The sequence below is a fragment of the Ipomoea nil genome, unplaced genomic scaffold, assembly GCF_001879475.1.
Source record: "Ipomoea nil cultivar Tokyo-kokei standard unplaced genomic scaffold, Asagao_1.1 scaffold2792, whole genome shotgun sequence".
Taxonomy (NCBI): Eukaryota; Viridiplantae; Streptophyta; class Magnoliopsida; order Solanales; family Convolvulaceae; genus Ipomoea; species Ipomoea nil.
The window spans coordinates 473,607-499,378 of record NW_017619220.1 but is presented as its reverse complement, the minus strand read 5'-3'; the positions used below and the strand labels follow the sequence as shown (position 1 = coordinate 499,378).

The 25,772-nt window shown below is 34.6% G+C and overlaps 3 protein-coding genes across 4 annotated transcripts; all 3 read left to right on the top strand.

Moving 5' to 3' along the window:
• The first annotated feature begins 12,315 nt into the window (after positions 1–12,315).
• Positions 12,316–24,965, top strand: LOC109157864 (tropinone reductase homolog). Of its 2 annotated transcripts, none has more exons than XM_019305709.1 (6): positions 12,316–12,348; positions 23,552–23,626; positions 23,732–23,939; positions 24,043–24,259; positions 24,362–24,474; positions 24,594–24,965. In XM_019305709.1, exons 2-6 carry the CDS (start codon positions 23,562–23,564, stop codon positions 24,762–24,764), a joined length of 774 nt encoding a protein of 257 aa, XP_019161254.1. In that variant the 5' UTR covers positions 12,316–12,348; positions 23,552–23,561; the 3' UTR covers positions 24,765–24,965. The 2 variants fall into 2 exon arrangements, with proteins under 2 accessions (XP_019161254.1, XP_019161256.1); XM_019305711.1 differs by lacking the exon at positions 12,316–12,348 and adding an exon at positions 23,248–23,281 and having other exon boundaries at positions 23,573–23,626.
• LOC109157866 (tropinone reductase homolog) lies at positions 12,319–13,928 on the top strand. Its single transcript, XM_019305713.1, has 6 exons — positions 12,319–12,413; positions 12,713–12,920; positions 13,016–13,232; positions 13,349–13,461; positions 13,546–13,851; positions 13,912–13,928. The coding sequence occupies exons 1-5, from the start codon at positions 12,349–12,351 to the stop codon at positions 13,714–13,716; spliced, it is 774 nt and encodes a 257-aa protein (XP_019161258.1). The 5' UTR covers positions 12,319–12,348; the 3' UTR covers positions 13,717–13,851; positions 13,912–13,928.
• Positions 17,712–21,535, top strand: LOC109157861 (putative pentatricopeptide repeat-containing protein At3g01580). The gene is made up of 2 exons (XM_019305706.1): positions 17,712–17,863; positions 19,251–21,535. Exon 2 carries the CDS (start codon positions 19,320–19,322, stop codon positions 21,270–21,272), a length of 1,953 nt encoding a protein of 650 aa, XP_019161251.1. The 5' UTR covers positions 17,712–17,863; positions 19,251–19,319; the 3' UTR covers positions 21,273–21,535.
• Positions 24,966–25,772: the final 807 nt, after the last annotated feature.

Sequence of the window (25,772 nt, the reverse complement as noted above, 5' to 3'; positions counted from 1 at the left end):
GCATGTCTAAATACTTGATAATATTTATTGAGAAGTTTTGCTAAGTTGTTGAGAGTTTGGCATGAACAGTGCATTATTTCCTTGTTTCACAGTGAATGAGATGTAGAGCATGTTTCACAGTAAAGAGCACATTAGCATATTTAAATTTAAAGTGCATAATTGGCTCTAAGTAAAGCCTAAGATCTATTTCAGAAACCTATATCTACTTTGGAAAATCACTATCTATTTGCATTGAGAAGATTGCATGATATTTGATTTCCAAAATGTGAGAAAAAGAAGTTGTTGAGATTTATGTGCATGGCAAGGCATAAGTTAGAGTTTGTTGCATGAGATATATCTAGCTATATGCTATCTATTGTGAGGAAAATAGAGTTTTGGAGGCCCGTTAGGGCTATGTCCTTTCGGAAGAAAAGGGAAAGAAAGAAAGTTTGAGAAAGGAAAGAAATGGTCAAAGAGGGCCGACAGATTTTAAGAAGTAACTTGGTCGATATTCTCGGGTTACTAGGTTGGATACTACCCGCCGGGCTTGGAATCCTGGTTAGGGGGTGTGCACACTGACAAGTACAATACCTGATTTCACAGAGATTGAGATAAGAACCAAGAGAGTGGTTCTGTGGGCGAGATGGGAGATGCTGAGCCCGGATAGGTTTGTTCACATATTGGTGAAGTTCCTACCTCGCCCACGAGTACGGAAAGAAAGCAAGAAAGTAAAGAAGAGAAAAGCGGGTCAAGAGACTCAAGAGAAAGAAGAGAAAAGTGAGTCGTTGTGACTCAAAAGAAACCTCCACATAAATGTTCTTTTTTATATAAGAGCGAGAGTATATATATATTTACTTATAGCATTGTTAGTGTTTTAAGTGCTCAAAAACCCCCAACATATAATTGGCAATATTATAATGGCAATCTAAGATAGGGTTAGCTTGGTGTCGGTTTGTGTTACAGAAGACTGATTGATCAGATACAGCAACAGACGTACTGACACTGAAGATCTGTTTTAGGAAGATATTTCCTTTTTACTGAACGCGGTTTAAGAAGTCAGCTTTGGAAAGAATATCAGCGGATTTGTATTGGAAAGGTATGGACCGAATCTTTAAGATTACATTCTTCTCATATCGTCCTACCATCTACAATCAGAGATGCATTTTGGAAAGTGTTCTTGCTATGGAAGTATAAGTACCCTTATTCGGTCATGAATTAGGGTTACGCTTTTGAGAAGAAAGAAACACTCCGACATATACTAAGAGACCACATCTTTGATTATCATGCCTCTTCTCAAGATAATTTGTTCTTGTTGATTATGATGAAGAACTTGAGAAGAGATATCGTTGCTTAAACGAAAAGGACGCTAAGATCACACAGTTGTGGGAACAACTTTGGGTTGCGTCACTGAAGTGGACTGCATCAGAGTTAGCTCTCCAAGTGAAGGGATTTCATTGGACTTCTGTATGCACGGCTCTCCAACTTCAACAATCCACTAAATCTGTGTAGACTGGGTACGTACCTTGTGTGGGGCACTTGGGTGAGATTATTGTTTCTCTACCTTTCTACATTGGATTATGAATTAGTGGATTGGACGTTTCTGTGATCGTCTCCCAGATGTAGATACACACTGTATCGAACTGGGTAAACATCTTGTGTGTTGCTTCTTTTGTTGTCTGCCTTAGTTCTCTTTCTGCAATCAAATCAGCTATCTATCTAACTGACTGATATCATCGTTGATTCTGTCAGTCTAATCCATCAGTCATTTAATCCCATTAATATCCTTAAATTGAGGAAATGCAAAATTTCAAGCATCATGAAACAATTCTTGTTGCATGACTTGCATGATTTACATTTAGAGTATAATGAGAAATACAGTACTTTGTTGTTATTTATGAGTTGGCATGATAGCATGAGCTTGCTTATTGAGTGTTAAGTATCTCTTTATCTATCAGTCTGAGCATGAGTTTGCGTATTGAGCTATGTTTAGAGATATTTGTTTAAAGCATGAGATTTGTGTTTAAGTTGAGTACTTGAGAAATCATGTTTATATGAAGTATAGGTTGCAAGCATATAGAGTTGTTTATGAGCATGTATTGAGATTGTTGTTTAAGTGTTGCAAAGTACTTGAGATCATGTGTGAATGCCAAATGTTTTCCAAATCTATATCTGTAGTACTTTATAGGGTTGAGTGGCTTTATACTTAGCATTAATTTGCTAACGGGTTTATTTTCCTACTTGTTTTTATAACCCCTTTCAGGTGGGCCCAGTGTTTGAGAGCGCACGAGATAGTTTAGTGCGTAGTTACGAGTTAGTAGATTCTAGATTAGATTCTACTTTAGATGTTTGATGTTTAGATTATGTTGACTGATCCTCCTTTTGTTGGTGCGTGGACACCGAGGTTTGTTCCCCAAGTTATTGATGTTGTTTTGATGAGCTTTACTCTAGTTAGTTATCCTTTGTAGTCTATGCAGTCACCGTGGGTGGTGACAGTGGCGTCGACACCCGTTTTTGTTGGATTGGTTGGTTTAAGTTATCTAATCTTGTTTATTTATCCCGTTTAAAGTTAAAGTATTTGAGATTTAGATTGTAGAAAAATAGGGTGTTACACTGCTCTAGTTCAAGCTACGGTAAAACAACAGAAATGAAGAAAACATATAAGCTAAAGTGAAGTCTAAAGAGAAAACAGCAGACCAAAAGGATCTCTCGGCAGAATTTACAAATACAGTAAATTAGAAGACATCTACCAGCTAGGTCATAAGTTTTTTTTCAGAAAAGTCATAAGGCCCGCACTTCATCAACAGGAAAGACGTAGCTAATCTAACCAAATCTGAAAAGGTTTCTAAGATGAAGATGCCTAGATTATATTCCACCCAGCCTTTTATGAACAAAGGACAGTTGTTGCATGTTTTTTTTCAAATTCACGAAGAATGAGAAGAAGAGGACAAAAGTTGTTACCGAAAAGGACAAGCAGTACATTGCAGCATATTGGAGTGTTGTGGCAGAATTGGAAACCTATCGCACTAGGGGGCAATAGTCATATTCAAATTAATAGAGATCGAATTACCGGTCTACCCTCACCTCTATGCTATAAATAGATGACTCGGAAGCTCAGAAAAATTGTTGGCAGAAAATAGAAGTTATATAGATTGATGTACGTGTGTCATCGTTAAGATTTTTCAAGAGATTTCTAGTGCAAGATTTTAGAGAGAGACAAAACTTCCTAGCAAAATCTAGAGCAACTTAGAGGTTCTGTGAATACTCAGGTTCACCTCTAACAGTTTGTGAAAACAAACAAAATCACATTCTACCTTGTTTGTGGTTGGAGATTTTCTACTCAAGGTGACTTTGTGGCTCATCCTTAGAGTTGAAAATCAAGTGTTGAAGATATGCGGGGGTGAAAATCAAGTGGATCATCCTTAGAGTTGAAAAGGACAAGCAGTACATTGCAGCACATTGGAGTGTTGTGGTAGAATTGGAAACCTATCGCACTAGGGGGCAACAGTCATATTCAAATTAATAGAGATCGAATTACCAGTCTACCCTCACCTCTATGCTATAAATAGATGACTCGGAAGCTCAGAAAAATTGTTGGCAGAAAATAGAAGTTAGATTGATGTACGTGTGTCATCGTTAAGATTTTTCAAGAGATTTCTAGTGCAAGATTTCAGAGAGAGACAAAACTTCCTGGCAAAATCTAGAGCAACTTAGAGGTTCTGTGAATACTCAGGTTCACCTCTAACAGTTTGTGAAAACAAACAAAATCACATTCTACCTATTTGTGGTTGGAGATTTTCTACTCAAGGTGACTTTGTGGCTCATCCTTAGAGTTGAAAATCAAGTGTTGAAGATATGCGGGGGTGAAAATCAAGTGGCTCATCCTTAGAGTTGAAAAGGACAAGCAGTACATTGCAGCACATTGGAGTGTTGTGGCAGAATTGGAAACCTATCGCACTAGGGGGCAACAGTCATATTCAAATTAATAGAGATCGAATTACCAGTCTACCCTCACCTCTATGCTATAAATAGATGACTCGGAAGCTTAGAAAAATTGTTGGCAGAAAATAGAAGTTTGATTGATGTGCGTGTGTCATCGTTAAGATTTTTCAAGAGATTTCTAGTGCAAGATTTCAGAGAGAGACAAAACTTCCTGGCAAAATCTAGAGCAACTTAGAGGTTCTATGAATACTCAGGTTCACCTCTAACAGTTTGTGAAAACAAACAAAATCACATTCTACCTGTTTGTGGTTGGAGATTTTCTACTCAAGGTGACTTTGTGGCTCATCCTTGGAGTTGAAAATCAAGTGTTGAAGATATGCGGGGGTGACATCCGGATCGGATGAGCACCATCGCCAGTCAACAGTGCGTTATGGATACACTATGTGACTTTGCACTTGTATTATTGTCAAAAATACTAGTGAAACCTCTTTGGACATTAAAGGGAAGAGTGGAGTAGGCAGTTGTCGAACCATTATAAAAATTCTCTACTGTTATAAAATATTTATTAATAATGTGGACATTATGAGTAGCTTTTGTAACAGTTGTAACGCTCATATTTATATCTATCATTTACTGCTTTCCGTTACAAATGTATTATATATATCTCTTCCTTGTACTCAAATGATGAGTTGGTATAATGGAATCTTTACTCCTCTTTCACCCATATCTCTTGTTCTATATTTTACTTTTATCTTTTATATTATTGATACAAATGCTACAACTCACCGGTTAGGAGCTAAAGGCCAACGGGCACAAACAACATTACAACACGTTATCAGCATGCTCTTTGGTGAATGGTATGTTGATTTTCTAAATTAACATTACTAATTGTTAAAATTGTCAATAAATTGCATGTTTACATTATGAAATCCTGTTCATATGGAATATATATGCTTTCCTGCTCTCAGAAATATACATGCAATTTGCATTGGTAAATTATGAATGTTTGTATATGCTGTTATATATAAATATTTCCTTTATGCTTTCGAATAGGAAATCGGTGCAATATTACTGAGATTGACATAGGATCAATGAAATATGAAAATTCAGAATATACAATTATACATGGATGGAAATCTATAAACAGACTGTTTTTTTTCTTTCTACTTTTTCGAAATATTCAAAAAAAAAAAAAATACATAAAGACCTTTTTTTTCGAAAATTCAACAGAAAAGGGAAGAGTTTTTTTATTTCGAAAATACCTTCTTTTCTCTCTTCTTCTTTGCGTTGCCACCAGTTTTTTTTGTTATTTCCATCGTCGGTGGCCGGTTCCTTCTTTCCCGGGGAGGTTCGCGTCGCGGGGGAGATCGGTTGCAATGTTAGACATAAAATTTGCACCAAACTCTGGACTAAGAACAGATCGCTTATCTCTGAAAGTATTAAAATAAAAATTCCAGAATCCGGTCTCGTTCTTCATCAGCACTCCTAAGGATTTCAAGAGAGAAATTCTAAGAAGGCAGTTGTATATAGATTTGCTAGAGTGAAACGGATAATTACCGCCTGATGAGTACGTAAAACGGCGATGCCGTCCAGCGGCTGGGTGAACATCCTGCGACCCGGTGCGGTGGATAGGCCGGCGGCACACTGCTGCGATCGTCAGGCAGAAGGCGGAGGCGCGGCGCTCCAGCAGAGCGTCACGGCGTGAAGCTCCGGCTGAGGGTGAAGGCGGTGCTGGACCTCGGTTTCCGGCCGGTTCTTCTCCCTTCGATCTCTCTCACCTTCGATCTGTTCTCTCCCCTTCGATCTGCTAATGTTTGAGATAATGGGGATGAAGCTGGCTGCGCCGGGTCTAGATATGGGCCTGGCCCATTCAATAAAAATTGGGTCTGTTTGTTTTTATAAAATTCTTTGTTATATATGTTTGTCTAAATTGTTTTGGGCTTACAATTTGACATTTTCAAGAATTGAAAAGTGTTATCTTAAAATTGTTATTCAAATTATTATTTGAATTTTACTATAGTATATGCTCATACATTAAATTGTTATTGTTGTGCAATTTATTTGCTTGATATGATTTTATGAGTTCATATGCATATGTTGTCCTTTTAAGCATAAATAGTTTTATTATTATGCGAATGTCAAATTATTCTTTAGAAGTGGATCCTCGTTTTTAGGCAGCCTTAGTATATATAATTTTTTTTTGCAAAATTTCGATCTTAGCTGCTATCATCGAGTGTGAATTCACTGAGCTTGGTTTCAACGGGAACAATTACTTAGAAGTCCACGAGCGATGAGGCTTGGAAAGCTAAAAGCCCTAATTTTTCTTTTTTTTTTCCTCGCCACCATATGAACCATGACCTGAAAAATGAATACCTTTCTGAAAAAGGATTCCTTTGCCTTATAAAAATCCCTGAATGATAGTTTTAACTAGCAAATATTCCTAGCCCTTCTTTAGACACAATTTGATTGACTTAACTTGAGATTTCAAGATTTCTAAAGTCAGTGACTGATTATAATTTGGCTTTACACAAAATTATGTCCCAATTTAACTCTGCACCTGTGCCCGAAGCACACAATGTTGCTCATTCATGCAACACCAAGAGGGGCCGAGGAAGAGGTCGCGATAGGAATCAAGGCAAAGGTGGCAACAGTAACTCCCGAAACCATAATACACAGCAATATGATCCAACTCGTCGAGGACAACCACTTTCATACAATTTGAACTCTGGCCCAACAACGAGTATGCTTCAAGTGCGGGTGTACAGGGCACTGATCAAGTACGTGCCACACCCCGAAGCATTTTGTTGAAAACTACCAACAGATTATAAAATCACGATAATGAGAAGCAAAAGGTTGAATCCAACCATGCTGCATTGCCTGAAGCAAACACTCTTGTTGGTAATAATGTTGATCTACTGAAACACGAGCTCAAGGTTTGATCATTATCTACAAACCTCTAACTTCTTCCTTCCATTTGATAAATGTTTTCTATTGTGGGCTCCAGAAGAGCGTCACTCATACTACCTAAGGGTACTTGTTTAAAAATAAAAATAAAAAAGCACTCATATACCCTTAATGAAAAGAACGTTGCTTCATATGATCATAATTCTGGCCCAACAGCAAATATGCTTCAATTGTTGGTTAAAAAGGCACCGATCACGTGCGTGCCACATCCCGAAGCATTTTGTTGAAACCTAAATGAACATCACAATGTTGAATCCAATCAAAGTTGCCTTGCCTGAAGCAAACGCTCTTGTTGGTTATATTGATGACCTACTTTTTTCATTCAACATCATTTCAGTGATGTTTTATTTTGGAAGATCTTTATACAAACATCTAACTTCTTCCTGCAATTATTGATAAGGTTTCTTTGTGGGTTCCGGTAGAGCTTCACTTTTACTCCATCCTTCATCCGATCAAATATCCATCATCTGAGTAGACATATGTTACTCGTTCTTCATCATCTAAAAAGAAGGATATGATCTAGTATCTTATGGATAATGCCTAATTTTCGAATTATCCTATGAACTTCGTCCTTTTTCGACGATTATTATATGACATTAAGCATTAAGGCAGAGTATCAAGTACCTTATGCTCTTACCCAAATGGTTTAGCTAATTAATAAAGTTATGACTTATTACTAAACCCATTATTTTTCAAAATTTCAATGTGCCGGATACTTGGTGGGGAAATGCAATATTTATGCTAAAAATTTCGACACACTGCATATCCTTATTCCCCCTTTCTATCTAATACGTGGTTTTCAAAAAACATTTCCCAAATCTGCGTTTCTATTCTTATGAATGCAGTCCAATCTATTACATAACCACCAAAGCGTATCCATCTAAACTAAACCTCAATCTATTGTCTCCAATATTTAAAGCCCCTAAGAGAGACGTGATGGATACGCTGACTGCATGAAGATCAGTTCACGGCATTAGGGGGAGATATGATCAAAATTAAAATGGAATGCCGAGAAATTTCATGAAATGATCTTCAAAAATTAAATCCACGTATCAATTAGACTGAACTGAAAGTTCAGAAAGAAATCAAGAAATCAAACATATCTGCCAAATAAATCTATTTCATAAAAAGAGTGACTAGGTCCCATATACATTCCCCAAAATTTGGACCATAAATATCTATCGATACTCCTTGACGCCAGAAGTGCAGGAGATTCACTGTAATAGAAAAATAAAGAATTGATGTCACTCTTGAAAATCTTAGAGCTCTTGAAAATCTTAAAAAAGTTATATCTTTATAACGATCGTCCAGAAGACGAGAAAACCCAGAAATTTATAAGGTGCACCAAATATTCATAATACTGGGTTGCGGAACAACCAGATATAAATATCCTTGGGAAATGACTATAATCTGGTTAACTTTGAAAATTACTTTTAGATATATATGGGAGAAATTCTTGAAAATATTATAAGTTGTCGACAACACAGTTGCTTTCAAAATTGCTCATATTATATGACAATCTGGATCCAGAGCTAGGTGCCAGAAGCGCCTAGATTGATTAACGTATAAAGAGAGCAATTAAAGGCATATATAGCTCAACTCGCTAATATATTCCTTTTATACACCATTGAAGTATTAACCCTGTAGGTTACAAATGGTGTTTGTATAAAGGAAAAACAAGAATGGCAAGGTGGTGAGATATAAAGCGAGTCTGAAGCCTAAGGGTTCACGCAGAAACCCATAATCAAGTATACTCTCCCATGATGAATATCATCAAAAGTTCCGCTACATAATTGGCAGAATAATAAATTTAGATATGCAATTTATTAAAATCATGACCTAGAAATTATGGGTCATTAGACACTAATGTACATGTTTATATGAAAATCCTTGATGGATTTATAATTCTCAAAAATGAAAGAGAGTAAATATCACAACACGTTTGTTGTTGAAGTACAATTGCTTTACTCAACCTTAAAATAGTGAAGCAATTGATTGAGTAATTTCCTCCTAAAATAAGGAAATTATAGAAATGAATATGTACCATTAGGTACTTATTAAGGGGCTTATTGTAAAAATAAAGGAGATGGAAAATCAAGTATTATCTCGACTTGTAGATCGAGCATTTCCTTAAAAGGAATTTCATATACTAATGTCTAAATAATCTCCCGAAGTAGATAAAGGACCATTTTAACCTAAAAGGATAATTCAGGACCAGAAGTCCACTGCTTCAAAACATCATTTTTTTTAATACCTTTTCTTTGAGATAGATAGTTCCCAAATTCACATATTATTTTTGTAATTTATAAAGAGTGATTTGGTGATTCTCCTAGAAAGAAAAGGAAATGATGTCAATTAATATCCTTAGGATATAAAATACGTCTTTCGAGAAGTCATTTGAATATTGGCATTGTGTTAAATGTCATGACTTGGACTGATATATTATAAATCAATCATTACTTGTTCTTATAGATGTACTTTGTACATTTTCATCTCATCTACTATGCTCTCGCTTTGTTATAGAGATTGTTAAATTATGAGATGAGATCAAGAATAGCAAATCAAGGTACAAATATTCATATTGATGTCTTTTTTGACATGAAGTCATCATACTTGGACAAATAAACGTATATAGTTTTCATGATATAAACTCCAGAAGAGTGATAAAATATTTATCAAGAAGATTTGCTCTAGTGACAAGTTAGCAAATGTATACCTACAGAATATCTATGAGATTGATATGCGTGGGTAAAGAAAATTATTATATTTAGGGGGAGCAACAAAATATAAACTATAAAAATTTTTTATTGGTTCAGATGATCATGAGAAAATATGATAAAATCTAATGACAATCCTGAAGATTGTGCCACATCCCTTGATAAATTCTAATGACAATCCTGAAGATTGTACCATATCCCTTCTCTTTTGAAACAATGATTTTACTTTAAACAATGTAGAATTTGAAGATTGTTATCTTCAGGGGGAGACGAGAAGTACATTCACTCGAGTCAATCTTGTAGATTGATCAATCCTGTAGATTGGGTCTTAAAAGGACTAATAGTTGCACTTTTTGCAGCGTGTATATTCACTCGAATCAATCCTGTAGATTGGATCTTAAAAGGACTAATAATTATAATTTTTGTAGCATATACATACCATGTACTCTTTTCCTCACTAGGTTTTTCCCAATGAGTTTTTCTAGTGTGGTTTTTAACGAGGCACGAGTATGATATAGTAATGTCAATTGGGGTGTTGCAAATATATAAATACTTAAATAGACGAACCCCGAAATCCTGAAGATTATGCCCTGAAGGCTTACGGTTGTACTCTTTTTCCCTTAACTAAGTTTTTCCCACAGGGTTTTCTTAAGTTATGGTTTTTAATGAGGCAACCCGTACCATATATGATTCTGCAAATATCATGTACTCTTTTCTTCAACTAGGTTTTTCCCACATGGTTTTCCTAGTGAAGTTTTTAACGAGGCATGAATGTATTCAAATATACCATCTATATACCTTGTACTATTTTCTTGTCTAGGTTTTTCCCACAGGGTTTTCCTAGCAAGTTTTTAACGAGGCAAGGTCATGGATACATAATGTCCAAAGGGGAGTGTTATAAAATATTTATTAATAATGTGGACATTATGAGTAGCTTTTGTAACAGTTGTAACGCTCATATTTATATCTATCATTTACTGCTTTCCGTTACAAATGTATTATATATATCTCTTCCTTGTACTCAAATGATGAGTTGGTATAATGGAATCTTTACTCCTCTTTCACCCATATCTCTTGTTCTATATTTTACTTTTATCTTTTATATTATTGATACAAATGCTACAACTCACCGGTTAGGAGCTAAAGGCCAACGGGCACAAACAACATTACAACATCTACCTCTATCTTTTACTTATTACGATTTAATTTCTACGATTTATCTTTTCAGTTGATTGAATCGGTATTCACACACAAGCACGTCATTTCAAGTTACTTAAAAACCAAACATGCTACAATTTTATTTTCTTTCTAGAACAAACAGTGTGAAAATTGGACACAAGTCATTCCAAACTTTCAAAGTGTATTATTTTAAATTAAAGAGACAATTCGAACAGAGCAACACCGACCAAACAACAATTTTCTATTACACCATGTGAGTAATGTGACTTGATGAGTTGCTGGCTTAGTTCATTATAACATAATTTCACAATTAGATTAATTAAAACATCGACTATTATATTCAGCAATCTCGTATTTTTAAAATGAAACAAAATCAATAAATGAGATACGTAACTCCATATATGTGGGGAAAACTCTTTGTTTGTTAGTGAAGATATTAATTGTTCCACCTGTCTAGTGTAAAGTTCATTAAAAATATACTAAATAATTATAGTTCACACCTGTACACTGGCATTAGTTTTAATTTAGACTAGGAAAATTTTTATTTGCATACAAAATTTAATACATAAATTCATACGTGATTACCTAAATTTTCACAATTTTTGTTATTCGTTGACTAGTTATTCGTGAATTGGTGAATTTCACCACTAGTTTTAAATGATCTTACATTCTTCTCCCTAAAACTGAATCCTCAATTTCAAGTGCGCTCCACACCCCGACTCGACAAAGAATTTGATAGAATGGCTCAGCAGACGGCAAATTATGCTGTGGACCCGTGTCCACCATGTGCATGGTGACATGCTGTACGTTCATAATTTTTATATTGTAGATTCATAATTTTTAAACTGTAGATTCATAAAATTTATAATGTAGATTCATAATTTCTATACTGCATAATTTTCTTTACTGTAGATTCATAATTTCTAAACTGTATAGTTATCAAATTATGAATCTACAGTACAGAAATTATAAATCTGCATTATAATTTTTATGAATGTACAACGTGTCCACCATGCACATGGTGGACAGCAGACAGGGTCAAATATCAGTGTGCATAAGGAAAGATATCTGTCCACTTTGACATAATTTCCACACTGTGACTACGGAGGTTTGAACCTTAGTCTCTTCTCTCAAATACTATATATTGAACCAGTAAGCTAAGCTCGTAGAGGCTTAATTGATCTTACATTAACATAAGTAAAGCATGTTGTGGGTCTAATTTGTGTGCATTTAATATTATCATCATTACACGAGATTTTAGAAAATGTAGAATGTGATTATCAGAACATCGGAAATGATCATGGGAAGTAGGGACAGATATGAACAGATTGCAGGCAAATGAAATTGACATACAAACAGTTAGCCCGCCAGCCAATTAAGTTGAAATATAATAAATTAATAATCACGTGGCAAACCAAATTGGAATATTATATACATCTAGCAGCCAGCCAGATTTCAGTTACCTAGCACAACTTATGTATATAAATATATTGGTTACACAATATGTATTTGCAAAGCAGTAAGAGCAAAGCTAAGCGAAGTGAGTTAGCAAACAATTCAAGAATCAACAATGGCTGGAAGGTGGTCTCTTCATGGCATGACTGCTCTAGTTACGGGTGGAACTCGTGGCCTAGGGTAATTTCTTTCAATTCAAACACTGCTGGAAATTATTGAATTTCCGACCACTTAAAAATGATCTTAAATCATGTTGAAAGCAAAAAGTGGTCGGAAATAGTAACAAAAGTTTTTCTGGATATCAAAAGTGGTCGGAACAAGGCTTTCGACTTGATTTAATATCACTTTCAGGTGGTCGAAAATTTCATAATTTTCAGCAGTGAAATATGATTAATCCCTTTGTCCATTTGTGTAGATTCTTTTTATAACATTATATTATCAAAAGCGTTACATTTTTTTTCTTGCTCTATCCATATTAGGCATGCAATAGTGGAAGAACTGGCAAGTCTTGGTGCAACTGTTTACACATGTTCACGTACCGAGGAGGAGCTTGACGAGTGCCTGCAAAATTGGAAAGGCAAGGGATATAATGTTTTTGGTTCTGCATGTGACATATTACAACCATCTCAACGTGAAAATCTAATCCAATTAGTCAGCAAACAGTTTGACGGAAAGCTCACCATTTTGGTAAGAAACAAGATAAATAAATAAATTGATTTTGGTTTCATATCAATAGATATAATAGAGTTTAGTTAAACTAATTTGAGATATTTTTACCATAGGTAAACAATGTGGCTAGACTTATACCAAAGGAAACTTTAAAATCAGATGGTCAAGATTTCTCTAATACTATTGGCACAAACCTTGAGGCTTCTTTGAACCTTTGCCAACTTGCACACCCATTGTTGAAGGCCACAGGAAATGGAAGCATTGTCTTCATCTCTTCATGTTCTAGTTTTGTTTATGCTCCTTTTCACACTATCTATGCTTCAACCAAAGGTATGATTTAAGGGCCTTAAGTTATGATCTTATTTTGTTATATATTATCAAACATGCCATTTGCAGATGAATTGAATGAACTAATAAATGCTTTCCTTTTCTTTTTTGTCTCTTAGGGGCTATTAATTCACTTGTAAAGAATTTAGCTTGCGAGTGGGCAAATGATAACATTCGCGTCAATGCAGTTGCTCCCTGGCTCATGAGAACCTCTCTCACCGAGTCATCAAGAGTAAATTTCATTCTTTTAATCTTTTATTAATGTTTTTATAATATAAACACTTTCCTCATTTCATCTAGTTTTATAACGTAATAGGGAGAATTCGGTGCCGTAATAGAAGCTTTGATCCGACGGACACTGCAACACCGGCTTGTAGAGCCTAAAGAAGCTTCAGCTGCGGTGGCATTCCTCTGCTTCCCAGCGGCTTCTTTTGTCACTGGTCAGATTATTTCTGTAGATGGTGGAGGCTCAATCTATGGTCTTTGAACCAGCTACCATATGGATTATTGGATTAAGGATCCTAACCTGCTAAACACAACTTATAATAAAGAGAAGATTTAATTTCTGTGTGTGGTTTTACCATATTTAATTTACAACGACTATATGTAATGAGAAAGATATGTTATTATTGGCCCGTATGAGTAGCTCAACTGGTCATAGAGGTGAAACTTTGAAAGAAAGATATGTTATTATTGTACTTTGAGGTATTCAAAACCAAGGAATAAATTGAGTCAGTAATTTCATTAGCCAACAAAAATGGTGCAACTTTTACAGTTTTACGCCAATAGCAAATATATATTATCTTAGTTGGGGGAAATTTTAAACAATTCATTATTTATAACTTAATTGAATTTACATTTTCAAAATTAACCTTTAACAATTATTTATGCATATATGATGACGAGTAATTTACTCACGCCTTGCATGAAAAAGATTTTAATAAGGCCTTGTTTGGTAAACTTAGCTAAAAAGCTATAAGTTAGGAGATGAAAGTTGAAAAGGAGTTGAAAGCTAAAAAGGTATAAGTTCGGAGCTGAAAACTGAAGAGTTGTTAAGCTAGCTGTTATGATTGAAAATGTTTGGTAAAATTAGCTTTTTGATATAAGCTGATAAATGTAAAAAAGGTCATCTTCATAAAATTTAAATTAGTTTGTTTACATATTAAAATTTAACATTTTGTCTTTAAAAAAAAAAAATTAACATTTTGAACTAAAACTATTAGTATAATCATGATCTAGCATCTCATAATGAAGTAGCAATATTGTTGCAAGTCTCATAATAATAATAATAATAATAATAATAATAATATTTGCGGTGAAAGTTGCAGATAAAGGAGAAGAGAAAATGGTTTTAATTGGGAAGAGTAAATTATGTCATTTCTTTAAAATAATAAGTATAAAGATGAAAAAAAAAAAACTAGGAAGCTAGGAGCTTATTTGAAACACTACCTAAGGTAGCGTTCCAAAATAAGTTTTTATTTTAAGCTAGGAACTTATTTTGAGAACATTATCAAACTGTGCTTATAGCTTATTAGTAGCTTACAATAAGCTATAAGCTACTAAATAAACTCTGCTAAACAGAGTCTAATTTTACTTTAAATAATTTAAAGTTTTAGTGCCATTTATTCTTTAAATAGAAAAAAAAAATTATACATACATACATATGATGGTTTTGTTCGAATCATGCTCACCATAAAGCGGGTATAAATATATAGAATGTGGGATAGGAAAGTAGTAATTTTATTACATGAGCATTATGCCTAAAAGAGTATGCACAGTACACGAGATAATAACCAAAAAATAACGATGCAAATAATAAACAAATGGTAAATAAAGTAATATGTGCCATAGTCCAAGTCGTGGACTAGGAACAATAATTTAACTACTGAGAGATCAAACTCGACTCTTTGGTGTTGAGGTCAAGACCAAGAACCACCAAGTTAGGAATGATGTAATGACCAAACAAGATGATGTTTAAATGAAGCAATACACCCCCTATTTGTAGTGCCCCCCTAGTAATCCCCCTCTACTTGCCACGTGTAGGGCCTCTCTCCATCCTTCCTTCTCACCACCCACGTGTCCCTTTGACTCCTTCCTACACACAGACCACACACCTCATCTTCTCACGCACGCACGCCTCCAACGCCACCCCCCACCCCACTACGGTGGGGCGCTGGGAATACAACTCAGTGTTAATAATTATTGTACTTAGATTTTGATGATGTATGTTATGATTGTATTAAGATTTTAGATACCCCATTTCTTTTCTCTTTAGTGTAGGCGCAAAAAAAAAAAAAAAAAAAAAAAACTTCTTTGTAGATCAGCTTGAGTTCTTTCAAGCTGACTAGCATTGTTTTTCAACAGATGTTGCTCTAGTTCAAGCTACAGTAAATCATCATACATGAAGACAACATATCAGCTAAAGTGAGGACTAAAGAGAAAACAGCGGACTAGTAGGATCTCTCGACAGAGTTTACCAGTACAGTAAATTAGTAGACATCTACTAGCTAGCTCCTAACTTTGTTTTTGGAAAAGTCCTAAGTCACTTCATCAACAGGAGAGACGTAGCTAATCCAACCAAATCTGAGAAGGTTTATGAGATTAAGACACTTGGATTCCTCCCAGCATTTGATGAAGAAAGGACAGTTGTTGCACGTTTCTTTTCAAATTCACGAAGAATGAGAAGAAGAGGACAAAAGTTGTTACCGAAAAGGACAAGCAGTACATTGCAGCACATTGGAGTGTTGTGACAGAATTGAAAACCTATCGCACTAGGGGGCAACAATCATATTCATATTCATGGAGAATTACCAACCTACCATCACCTCTATGCTATAAATAGAGGACTCCGAATCTCAGAAAAGTTGCTGGCAAAAAATAGAAGTTAGATTGATATACGTGTGTCATCACTAAGATTTTTCAAGAGATTTCTAGTGCAAGATTTAAGACAGAGACAAAGTTTCATTGCAAAATCCAGAGCAACTTAGAGCTTATGTGAGATTCATATTCACGTCTAACAGTTTGTGAAAACAAACAAAATCACATTCTACATGTTTGTGGTTGGAGATTTTCTAGTCAAGGTGACTTTGTGGCTGATCCTTGGAGTTGAAATTTAGGTTTTGAAGATCTGCGGAGGTGACATCCGAATCGAAGGAGACCATCGATAGTCAGCAGTGCTTTATAGATACACTATGTGACTTTGCACTTGTATTATTGTCAAAAATACTAGTAAAACCTCCTTGGACGTTATAGGAAAGAGTGGAGCAGGCAGTTACCGAACCACTATAAAAATTTAATGTCTCTATCTTTTTTTGCTATGATTTATCTTTTTAGTTGATTGAATCAGTATTCCCACACAAGCACAACATTTCAACTGACTTAAAAATCAAACATGCTACAATTTTATTTTCTTTTTGGACTTCCTTTGCTTATTAACTAGATATGTAACTTGTATCATATTTGATAATTGACTATTAATATTTTTAAATTAGGTGCATGACTTTGTAATTTGTATCACATTTGTTTCTATTGTCAAATTTTTTGACCAACTATTGTCGAAATTTCAACGAGAAAAATATTTTTTTTTTGGTAATTATTTTTCTGAAAATATTTATTTAATTAGAACATATTATTTTTTTGGAACAAATACCAATTCTGGTTCCACGAGTATTAGCAAAATGATAATTTTGGTCCACATGTTTAATTCCTACCAATTTTCATCCATGCCTATTGTTTTAATACTAATTTTCATCGACGACTATTGTTTTAGTGCCAAAATTATAACGTCGGTCACCACTTCGTTTAAAACATGCTGAAATATGAAATTATTAAGGAAATTTTTGTCCTTTTCAAATTAAGATCCCAATTTGAGAATGAATAAAGGGATTTAAGCCCTAAGATCAATCCCAATTCGCAGTTATTCTCCTCAAATTAAGATATGATAAGGAGGAGAACTGTGAATTGAGATCAGGACTTAAATTCCTTTATTCATGCTCAAATTGTGATCTTAAGTTGAAAAGGACGAAAATACACTTAAAAATTTTAGATTTCGACATGTCTTAAATGGAGGGGTGACCAACATGATGAATTTTAGCACTAAAACAATAGTTGTGAATGAAAATTGGTACTAAAATAATAGTCATTGACGAAAATTGGTAGGATTTAAACATGTGAACCAAAACTGTCATTTTACTAAAACTCGTGGGACCACAATTGGTATTTACTTTCTTTTTTTTTTTTTTTTTTTTTTTTTTTTTTTCTGTTAAAATTTCGACAATAATTGGCAAGAAATTTGGCTACAAAATTGAATGAAATGAGATACAAATTATATAGTCATACATTTAATTTGAAAATATTAATAGTCAAGTATCAAATGTGATACAAATTATATATTCTTGTACTTAATTTGAAAATATTAACGGTCAAATCAAATTTGATACATGTTCAATAGCCAACTACCAAAAGTGAAATTTTTTAAAAAATGTATGTTGCATTGAAAACCCTGAAGAATCTCCAGCGGACCAGCGCCATTTCATCGCCCATGCCCATGCCCTCGCCCTCAGCCTCAGCCTGGGAATCGATCAGAAGTCAAGCAGTCAAGCTAGCGCTCCTCAGATTCATATTTTCTAGATCTGGTATGGGCAAGTATTTTTCTGTAATTGTTTTTGCTTTTTGTTCATATGCTAGTTAAGCTTTTTCGGTCCGAGGTCAAGCTCCTCATTCCTCAGATTCATATGCTTTCTGTTCGTAATAATGGGCATATATTCTGAAGTTTGAACTTGTAAATGCTACTGTGTTGTTATGTTACTTCCTTCCCCCTTGGTTAAGAAAAAGGCAATTTAATGGAAAGATAACTTCAAGTTCAGTGTGTAGCATCGCCTAAGTAAATTCCATAAAAAATGATGATATGACAAAGGAGTTTGTATATTAATTGCCATTCAAATAGTAACATATACGTTTTCAAATTCGAAATTGTATATATGATATGAAAGTGGATACATTTTCAAATTTGAACACTTAGTACTACGAAAATTATAGTAAGAAAGGATATATATGTTTTAGTGAATGGAAATATGCTTTTCTTAATTCTTGATTTGGATTTCTTCAGTAATATGCTTTTCTTGAGGCTATTTATCTTTATCTTTTTTTTTTTTTTTGGGTTGAAATATCTTAAACTAGTTCTGATGCTCTCCAAGCCCACACGGGTATGGGTAAGATTTAACTGGATTTGGGACAGGTTTGGATGACAACATATGAAAAATATTTTTTACATAATATGAAGAACACTGTCTAGCATATGCAGGTAGTATTGAATCAGTTCTATTGTTAAATTGTGTAGAAAAATTGAATTTGATGCGATCGTGAAGAAATGCATTTTGCCAATGGTCTCTATTTATATTTCCAACTTTGACTTCATTTTTGGGCAAATTTGGAGGGTCTTTTTTTTTTTTTTTTTTTCCTTCAAAAAATTATTTTTTAAAATTTCTTTTTATCTTTTATTTTATTTTATTTTTAACCTTATTTGAAATACTTGGTGCACTTCTAGGGAGTATTTCAGTCACATGTAATTTTATAGAAATTCATCAAGTATTTTCCTTCAAATAAAATTACAGTTAGGACTTATGAGATTATACTTTTTTTTTTTTTTTTTTCTTTTTATAAGAACTCCAAATTTGCCAACAAAAATGTGGTCACAATTGGAAATAAATACAGAGATTTTTGGCAAAAGGTATTTCTTCACAATCAACATCAAATTCAAATTTGCTTCACAATTTAACAATAGAAAATCAATTTTGAGGTTGAAATACTACTTGCATACGCTAGACACAGGTTTTCTTCTTATTAGTTAAAAAACATAGTTTTCATATATAGTGTCTTTACATTAATGTTTCTCAGCTTCTCATGTTTTCATTCTCCCACCCAAATCCCAATGATCACACAATTTGACTGCTAACTCTTCCTAATCTTCTTTATCCACAGTACTTGCTTCTTGTGCACTATAATTGTTTTCATTCCACGCAGGCCCCACGAATCAGTCGGCCATCTGCTCCTTCTTGTCATATCAATACAGTTATACAGTTGTTTTAGTGTATGAATTGTTTATGGAGGCTTTTCGGAGCATGTAAAGCTCAGGGGTCGTTAACTCAATTGCATTGCCATTTGATAAAAACTGGGTTAATTCAAGATGTTACCTTTGTTGCAAAGCTATCTGATTTCTATACTACATTTGAACTTTTCGAAAATGCGCTCAAATTGGTCGACGAAATTCCTAGTAGAAGTGTATACATATGGAACCGCATCCTTCAGCGTTGTTGCAGGGAAAAACGATTTGAAGAAGCATTATCTATCTTTTCTTATTTGTTTTCTTGTGAAAAGCCTGATTCTTTTACTGTGGGTAGTGCATTGAAGGCGTGTTCTGGACTAAGGGCAGTTAATTTCGGCAAAACGATTCATTCGTTAATTAAGAAACATGATATGCTTGATTCAAATTTGTTTATTGGGTCAGGCCTTATTGAATTTTATTCCAAGTGTGGAAAAATGGGCGAGGCTCTACGAGTTTTTGAGGAATACCGCAATCCAGATATTGTTTTGTGGACTGCACTGGTCTCTGGGTATGAGCAAAACGGTGAGCCTGAGAGATCGCTAACTACTTTTGCTGAATTAATGATGTCTGATGGTGTTAGCCCTGACAATGTAGCCCTTGTTAGTGTTGTTTCTGCTTGTACTCAGTTGTTCAATATGAATGCTGGAAGGAGTATTCATGGGTTTGCAATTAGAAGATGCTTTGATATATACCTGCCATTGTTGAATGCTTTTTTGAACTTATATGCAAAGACTGGGGATATCCTTGCTGCAGAAAATTTGTTTAGTGTGATGGAAGAGAAAGATGTGATATCATGGGGCTCTATGATCTCATGCTATGCACACAACGGGGCTGCTAACAAGGCACTTGGTCTTTTTAATGAGATGATCCTTAGGGGAGTTGAGCCCAACTCGGCTAGTTTTATCAGTTCTTTGCAAGCATGTGAAGCTGCTGGGAATTTAGTGGAGGGGAGAAAGATACACGAACTTGCAGTTCTTAAAGGATTTGGGTTCGATATCTTGGTATCCACAGCTTTGATTGAGATGTACATGAACTGCAGCTGCCCGAGGGAAGCAATCATGGTTTTTGAGGAAATGCGAAATAGAGATGCTGTTTCTTGGTTTGCTGTGCTACACGGGTGTGTTAAGAATGGAATGACACACAAGTCGATGGTAATTTTTCATGATATGTTGGCTCGTGGAATCCAGCCCGATGCCAATGTCATGGTTAAACTTTTGACAGCTTGTTCGGAGTTGGGTGTTCTTCAACAAGTTTGTTGTCTTCACAGTCGTGTAATTAGAAGTGGGTTCGACAATAATTCCTTTGTTCGGGCATCGCTTATAGAATGCTATGCAAAATGTGGTAGCTTGGGCGATGCCATCAACGTCTTCGAGGAAATAAACGATAGAGATGTTGTCATTTGGAGTTCTATGCTTGCAGCTTATGGAATTCATGGGCAAGCGAGGGAATCGATCAATTTATTTTCGGAAATGGTTACAAGTTCCGTAAATAGGCCCAATAACGTTACCTTTCTCTCGATCTTAGCTGCTTGTAGCCATGCTGGTCTAGTTAAGGAGGGCATCGAATTCTTTAATACAATGGTGGATCACTATCACTTGATGCCGGAGTCGAAGCATTATTCCGCATTGGTTGATCTGCTGGGACGAACCGGGGAATTGGACAAGTCCATTAGTGTCATCAATCAAATGGAAAATCGGATCGGAGCTGATGTATGGGGAGCATTGCTCGGTGCCTCTAGGATACATCATAATTCGGAGATAGGAGAGAATGCTGCGAGAAATCTTTTCCAGTTGGATCCCGATAACATGGGATATCACGTTCTGTTATCGAATATTTATGCAGTTGATGGGAAATGGGATGATGCTAGTGAATTGAGATCTTCAATTAAAGACAGAGGGCTGAAAAAGATACCTGGTGAAAGTGTTGTGTTGTTGAATTGAGGAGTAAAGTACATTGCTTCATAGCTGATAATCTCAGTGGCAGTTTGCTGGATTGGCTGCAAATCACTCTTATATTTCAAGGAAGAACAACTCCGGTTAGGTAACATCCTTTATCAATATTCATATTTGTTGAGAGTCACACACGGAAAAAATAAGAGAGAGAATATGAGTTTATAATGTCATGATTTAGACTAGCTAATTGACAATCATTATACTGTGGATCAGGGTCTATTGTCCTAAATGATGCAGTTTTGAATTTTAAATTGTATAGTTTTGACAATGATTATTCACGTTACAGAATAATCATGAAGTTGCAATTCTGATACGAGAATTAAAAAAATTAAAATTTACAATTTTGGTATGTTAGAATTGCAAGGCTAAGACTTTAAAAGGGTGCAAACAGCGCGTCTTATCAGATGAGAAATGAAAGGTAACAGAAGACGTGAAAAGATTGATGACCAACCAAATTGGAATATGATAAATACTTTTGTGGCCTGCCAAGTTGGAATACAATAAACACATAATGGAATTAATTTCAACCTAAGAAATCACAAAGAACCAATAGTTTGGTTTCACTAAGGTTCGAACCCATAATCTCCTACATAGGGAGAGGAGCAACTTGATACCAGTGAACCACAAGGTCTTTGGTAATAAATTATTACTTTATCTTTCTTATTATTATTACAAATGTGGTCCATGTCTTTCTCTGTCAGTTTAACGGTCCAAGTTCACCCGGTTCGCTCCGAGAGGCACAAAAGTTGGCCCAAAGGGAATCATCACTTGTGGGAATCGAACTCAGGTTATCCCATAATTTTTCTTCATAAAGAGAGCTCATTTGCCACTTGAGCTACCCTGTTGGGTAGGGGTGTTCATTCGGTTAACCGTTCAGTTAACCGAACCGAATTAACCAAAATTTTTTTTGCCTTAACCATTAACCGAACCGAAATGCGCTCTACCGAATTAACCGAACCGAACTTTTTTTCGGTTAATCGGTCGGTTAACCGATTAACCGAAATTTTTAACCCTAAAATTGAAAATCCTAAAAATAACTCCTAAAATAATAAATTCAATTAAAATAAAATACATATCATAATAAATTCATATCAAAACATACAAAAATAATACCATAAGTCCATAATCCATTTGACTATTTGGGATTTTAGTACATATTATATATTTATATTTAATATTTAATATATTATATATATATTCCAAAATTCGGTTAACCGTTCGGTTAATTCGGTTAACCGACACTTTCGAACCGAATTAACCGTTAACCGAATTTTAGGAAAACCTTTAACCATTCTCCGAACCGAAATATTTCGGTTAAAAAACGGTTAACCGAATTATGTCGGTTCGGTCGGTTAACCGAAATTTCTCCGAAATTTGCACACCCCTACTGTTGGGTTCATTATATTATTATTAATTATAGAAGGTCATTTTAGTCTTTATTTAATTCTTTCCTTTCAATTCTCAATCATTATATTCTTTTCTATCAAATAATGTAATTTAAATTTTCATTTTATTCTTTTTCCCAAAGAATTATAATTCTTTTCTCCTCTAATTCCCTCTTTTCCAAACAAATGTCATGTAAGACTTTAAAAGGGTGCATACGAGTCCGGTTTTTGACATGTGCATAATGCCCAACAGCACACCGCCTCAATTTTAGAGGCACAATATCTATTTTTAACCTAGTTACTTAAGAAATTAAAAAAAAAATACAATTAAGCTCACATTCTTTCACGTCTCTTTCTACCTTGCTTAAAATTTATTAATTTTTTTCTCCAAATCGTGCACCACCGTTGAAGATGACAAAATTCTTCCTTCATTAATTTTACAACTTTCATCAAATTTCTTTGATTATTATCAAAGTTGCAATTCAATTTTCATTTCTCTCTCCTAATTAACTGAGGATTATGTTTATACTTTTGGTAAGACATCATTTATTTATAAAAATAGGCTACAAAAATTTTGAAAAGGGTCCGGGTGCAAACAGAGCGCCTTATCAGATGAGAAATGAAAGGGAACAAAAGACGTGAAAAGATTGATGACCAACCAAATAGGAATATGATAGACACTTTTGTGACCTGCCAAGTTGGAATATAATAAACACAGGATCCATCAAATTGGAATATAAATATATAATATACTTCAAGCCAGCCAAATTGGAATATAATATACTTCAAACCGCCACAACTTATTTTTCTGTACGTATATATATTTGGTTACATATCTTAACATTTGCAAAGCAGTAAGAGCAAGATCGAAGTGAGCAAAAAATATAACATAATGGCTGGAAGGTGGTCTCTTCATGGCATGACAGCCCTTGTCACCGGTGGCACTCGTGGTTTAGGGTAACTTATTTCAAACTTGAACATAATTAATCTTTTTCTCATTTGGTGCATATTATCTTATATTATTACCAAAAGATTTACATTATCATTTTTGTGTATTATTAGGCATGCAATAGTGGAAGAATTGGCTAGTCTCGGTGCGACTGTGTATACATGTGCACGTACTGAGAAAGAGCTTGATGAGTGTCTTCAGAATTGGAAAGTCAAAGGATATAATGTTTTTGGTTCTGCATGCGACATATTACAACCGTCTCAACGCGAAAAGTTAATCCAATCAGTGAGCAAGCAGTTCAACGGAAATCTCACAATTTTGGTAAAAAAACAAATAGGGGCAATAAATAAAGTAACTGTTTGGTTTCATGTCATAAAATATATTACAACGCAGGTAAACTAATGTTGAGTTTTTTTTACCATAGGTAAACAATGTGGCAAGACTTATACCAAAAGATACATTAAAATCAGATGCTCAAGATTTTTCTGATACCATTGGCACAGGCCTTGAGGCTTCTTTGAACCTTTGCCAACTTGCCCACCCATTGTTGAAGGCCACAGGAAATGGAAGCATTGTCTTCATCTCTTCATGTTCTAGTTTTGTTTATGCACCTAATCATACTATATATGCAGCAAGCAAAGGTATTGGATTGAGGGAAATAATTTCGAATCTTATTATATTGTTACTATCGAACTTTTCAGTTCGAGTTAAATGTACTAAATGTTTTTAATTTTCCCTCTTAGGGGGTATTAATTCACTTGTGAGAAATTTAGCTTGTGAATGGGCAAGTGACAACATTCGCGTCAATGCTGTTGCTCCATGGCTTATGAGAACCTCCCTTACTGAGTCATCAAGAGTAAATTTCATTCCTTTTACTTAATATTTTTATTTAAAAAATAAACATAATTAATGATCAATTGATCTTTATATAATATGATATGAACTCTTTCATCATTTCATATGGTTTTGCTATAGGGAGAATTTGGGGCAGTAATAGAAGCTTTGATCGGACGGACACTGCAACATCGGCTTGTAGAGCCAAAAGAAGCTTCGGCGGCGGTGGCGTTCCTCTGCTTCCCGGCGGCTTCTTTTGTCACTGGTCAGATCATTCGTGTGGATGGTGGTGCATCAGTCTATGGTCTTTGAACAATTCAACCCCTGTATGAAATAAGGACTATAATTGTTAAACGCAACTACGGGAGATTTTTGTGTCATTTTTTTTTTCTTTACCATATTTAAATTACCATGACTCTATGTAACGTAAAAGATATATTGTATTTTGAGGTATTTTTCAAAGTCAAGAATAAATTGGGTTAATAATTTCATTATTAGCCTACGAAAGTGGCATATTGTTTACGTAATTCTTATATTGTGGATTATGGTTCGCTTTACCCTAGTCCAAAACAATATTATTTCAAGATACTATAGTTAATAGTCATACGTACTCTTTAGCGTGCATTATAGTCCGATCCTGATGCATTTGTAGTGTAATATTTATATATATATTCAACTTTGTTTTTATGAATATATAGAAGTAACATTACGAATCTACTGTGTGTGTCTGTGTGTTTGTGAGCAAATACTAATCCATGAGTATTAACAAAATGATTGTTTTGGTCTACATGTTTAATGCCTATCAATTTTTATCCACGACTATTATTTTAGTACCAATTTTCATCCATGACAAATATTTTAGTGTCAAAATTCATCACGCTGGTCACCCCTCCGTTTAAAAAATGCCAAAATCTAAATTTTTAATAGTATTTCTGTTCTTTTCAACTTAAGATCCCAATTTGAGCATAAATAAATTAAAGATATATATTTAAGTTCTAAGATCGATCCCAATTCGCAATTCTCTTCCTCATCCTACCTTAATTTTAGGAGGAGAACTATGAATTGAGATCGATCTTAGGACTTAAATTCATTTATTCATGCTCAAAATGGGAACTTAATTTGAAAAGGACGAAAATACCCTTCATAATTTCATATTTCGGCATGTCTTAAACGAAGGGGTGATCGACATGATGAACTTTGGCACTAAAACAATCGTTGTGGATGAAAATTGGTAGCAAAACAATAATCGTGGACCGAAGTTAGTAAGAATTAAACATGTAGACCAAAATTGTCATTTTGTTAATACTCATGGGGCTAAAA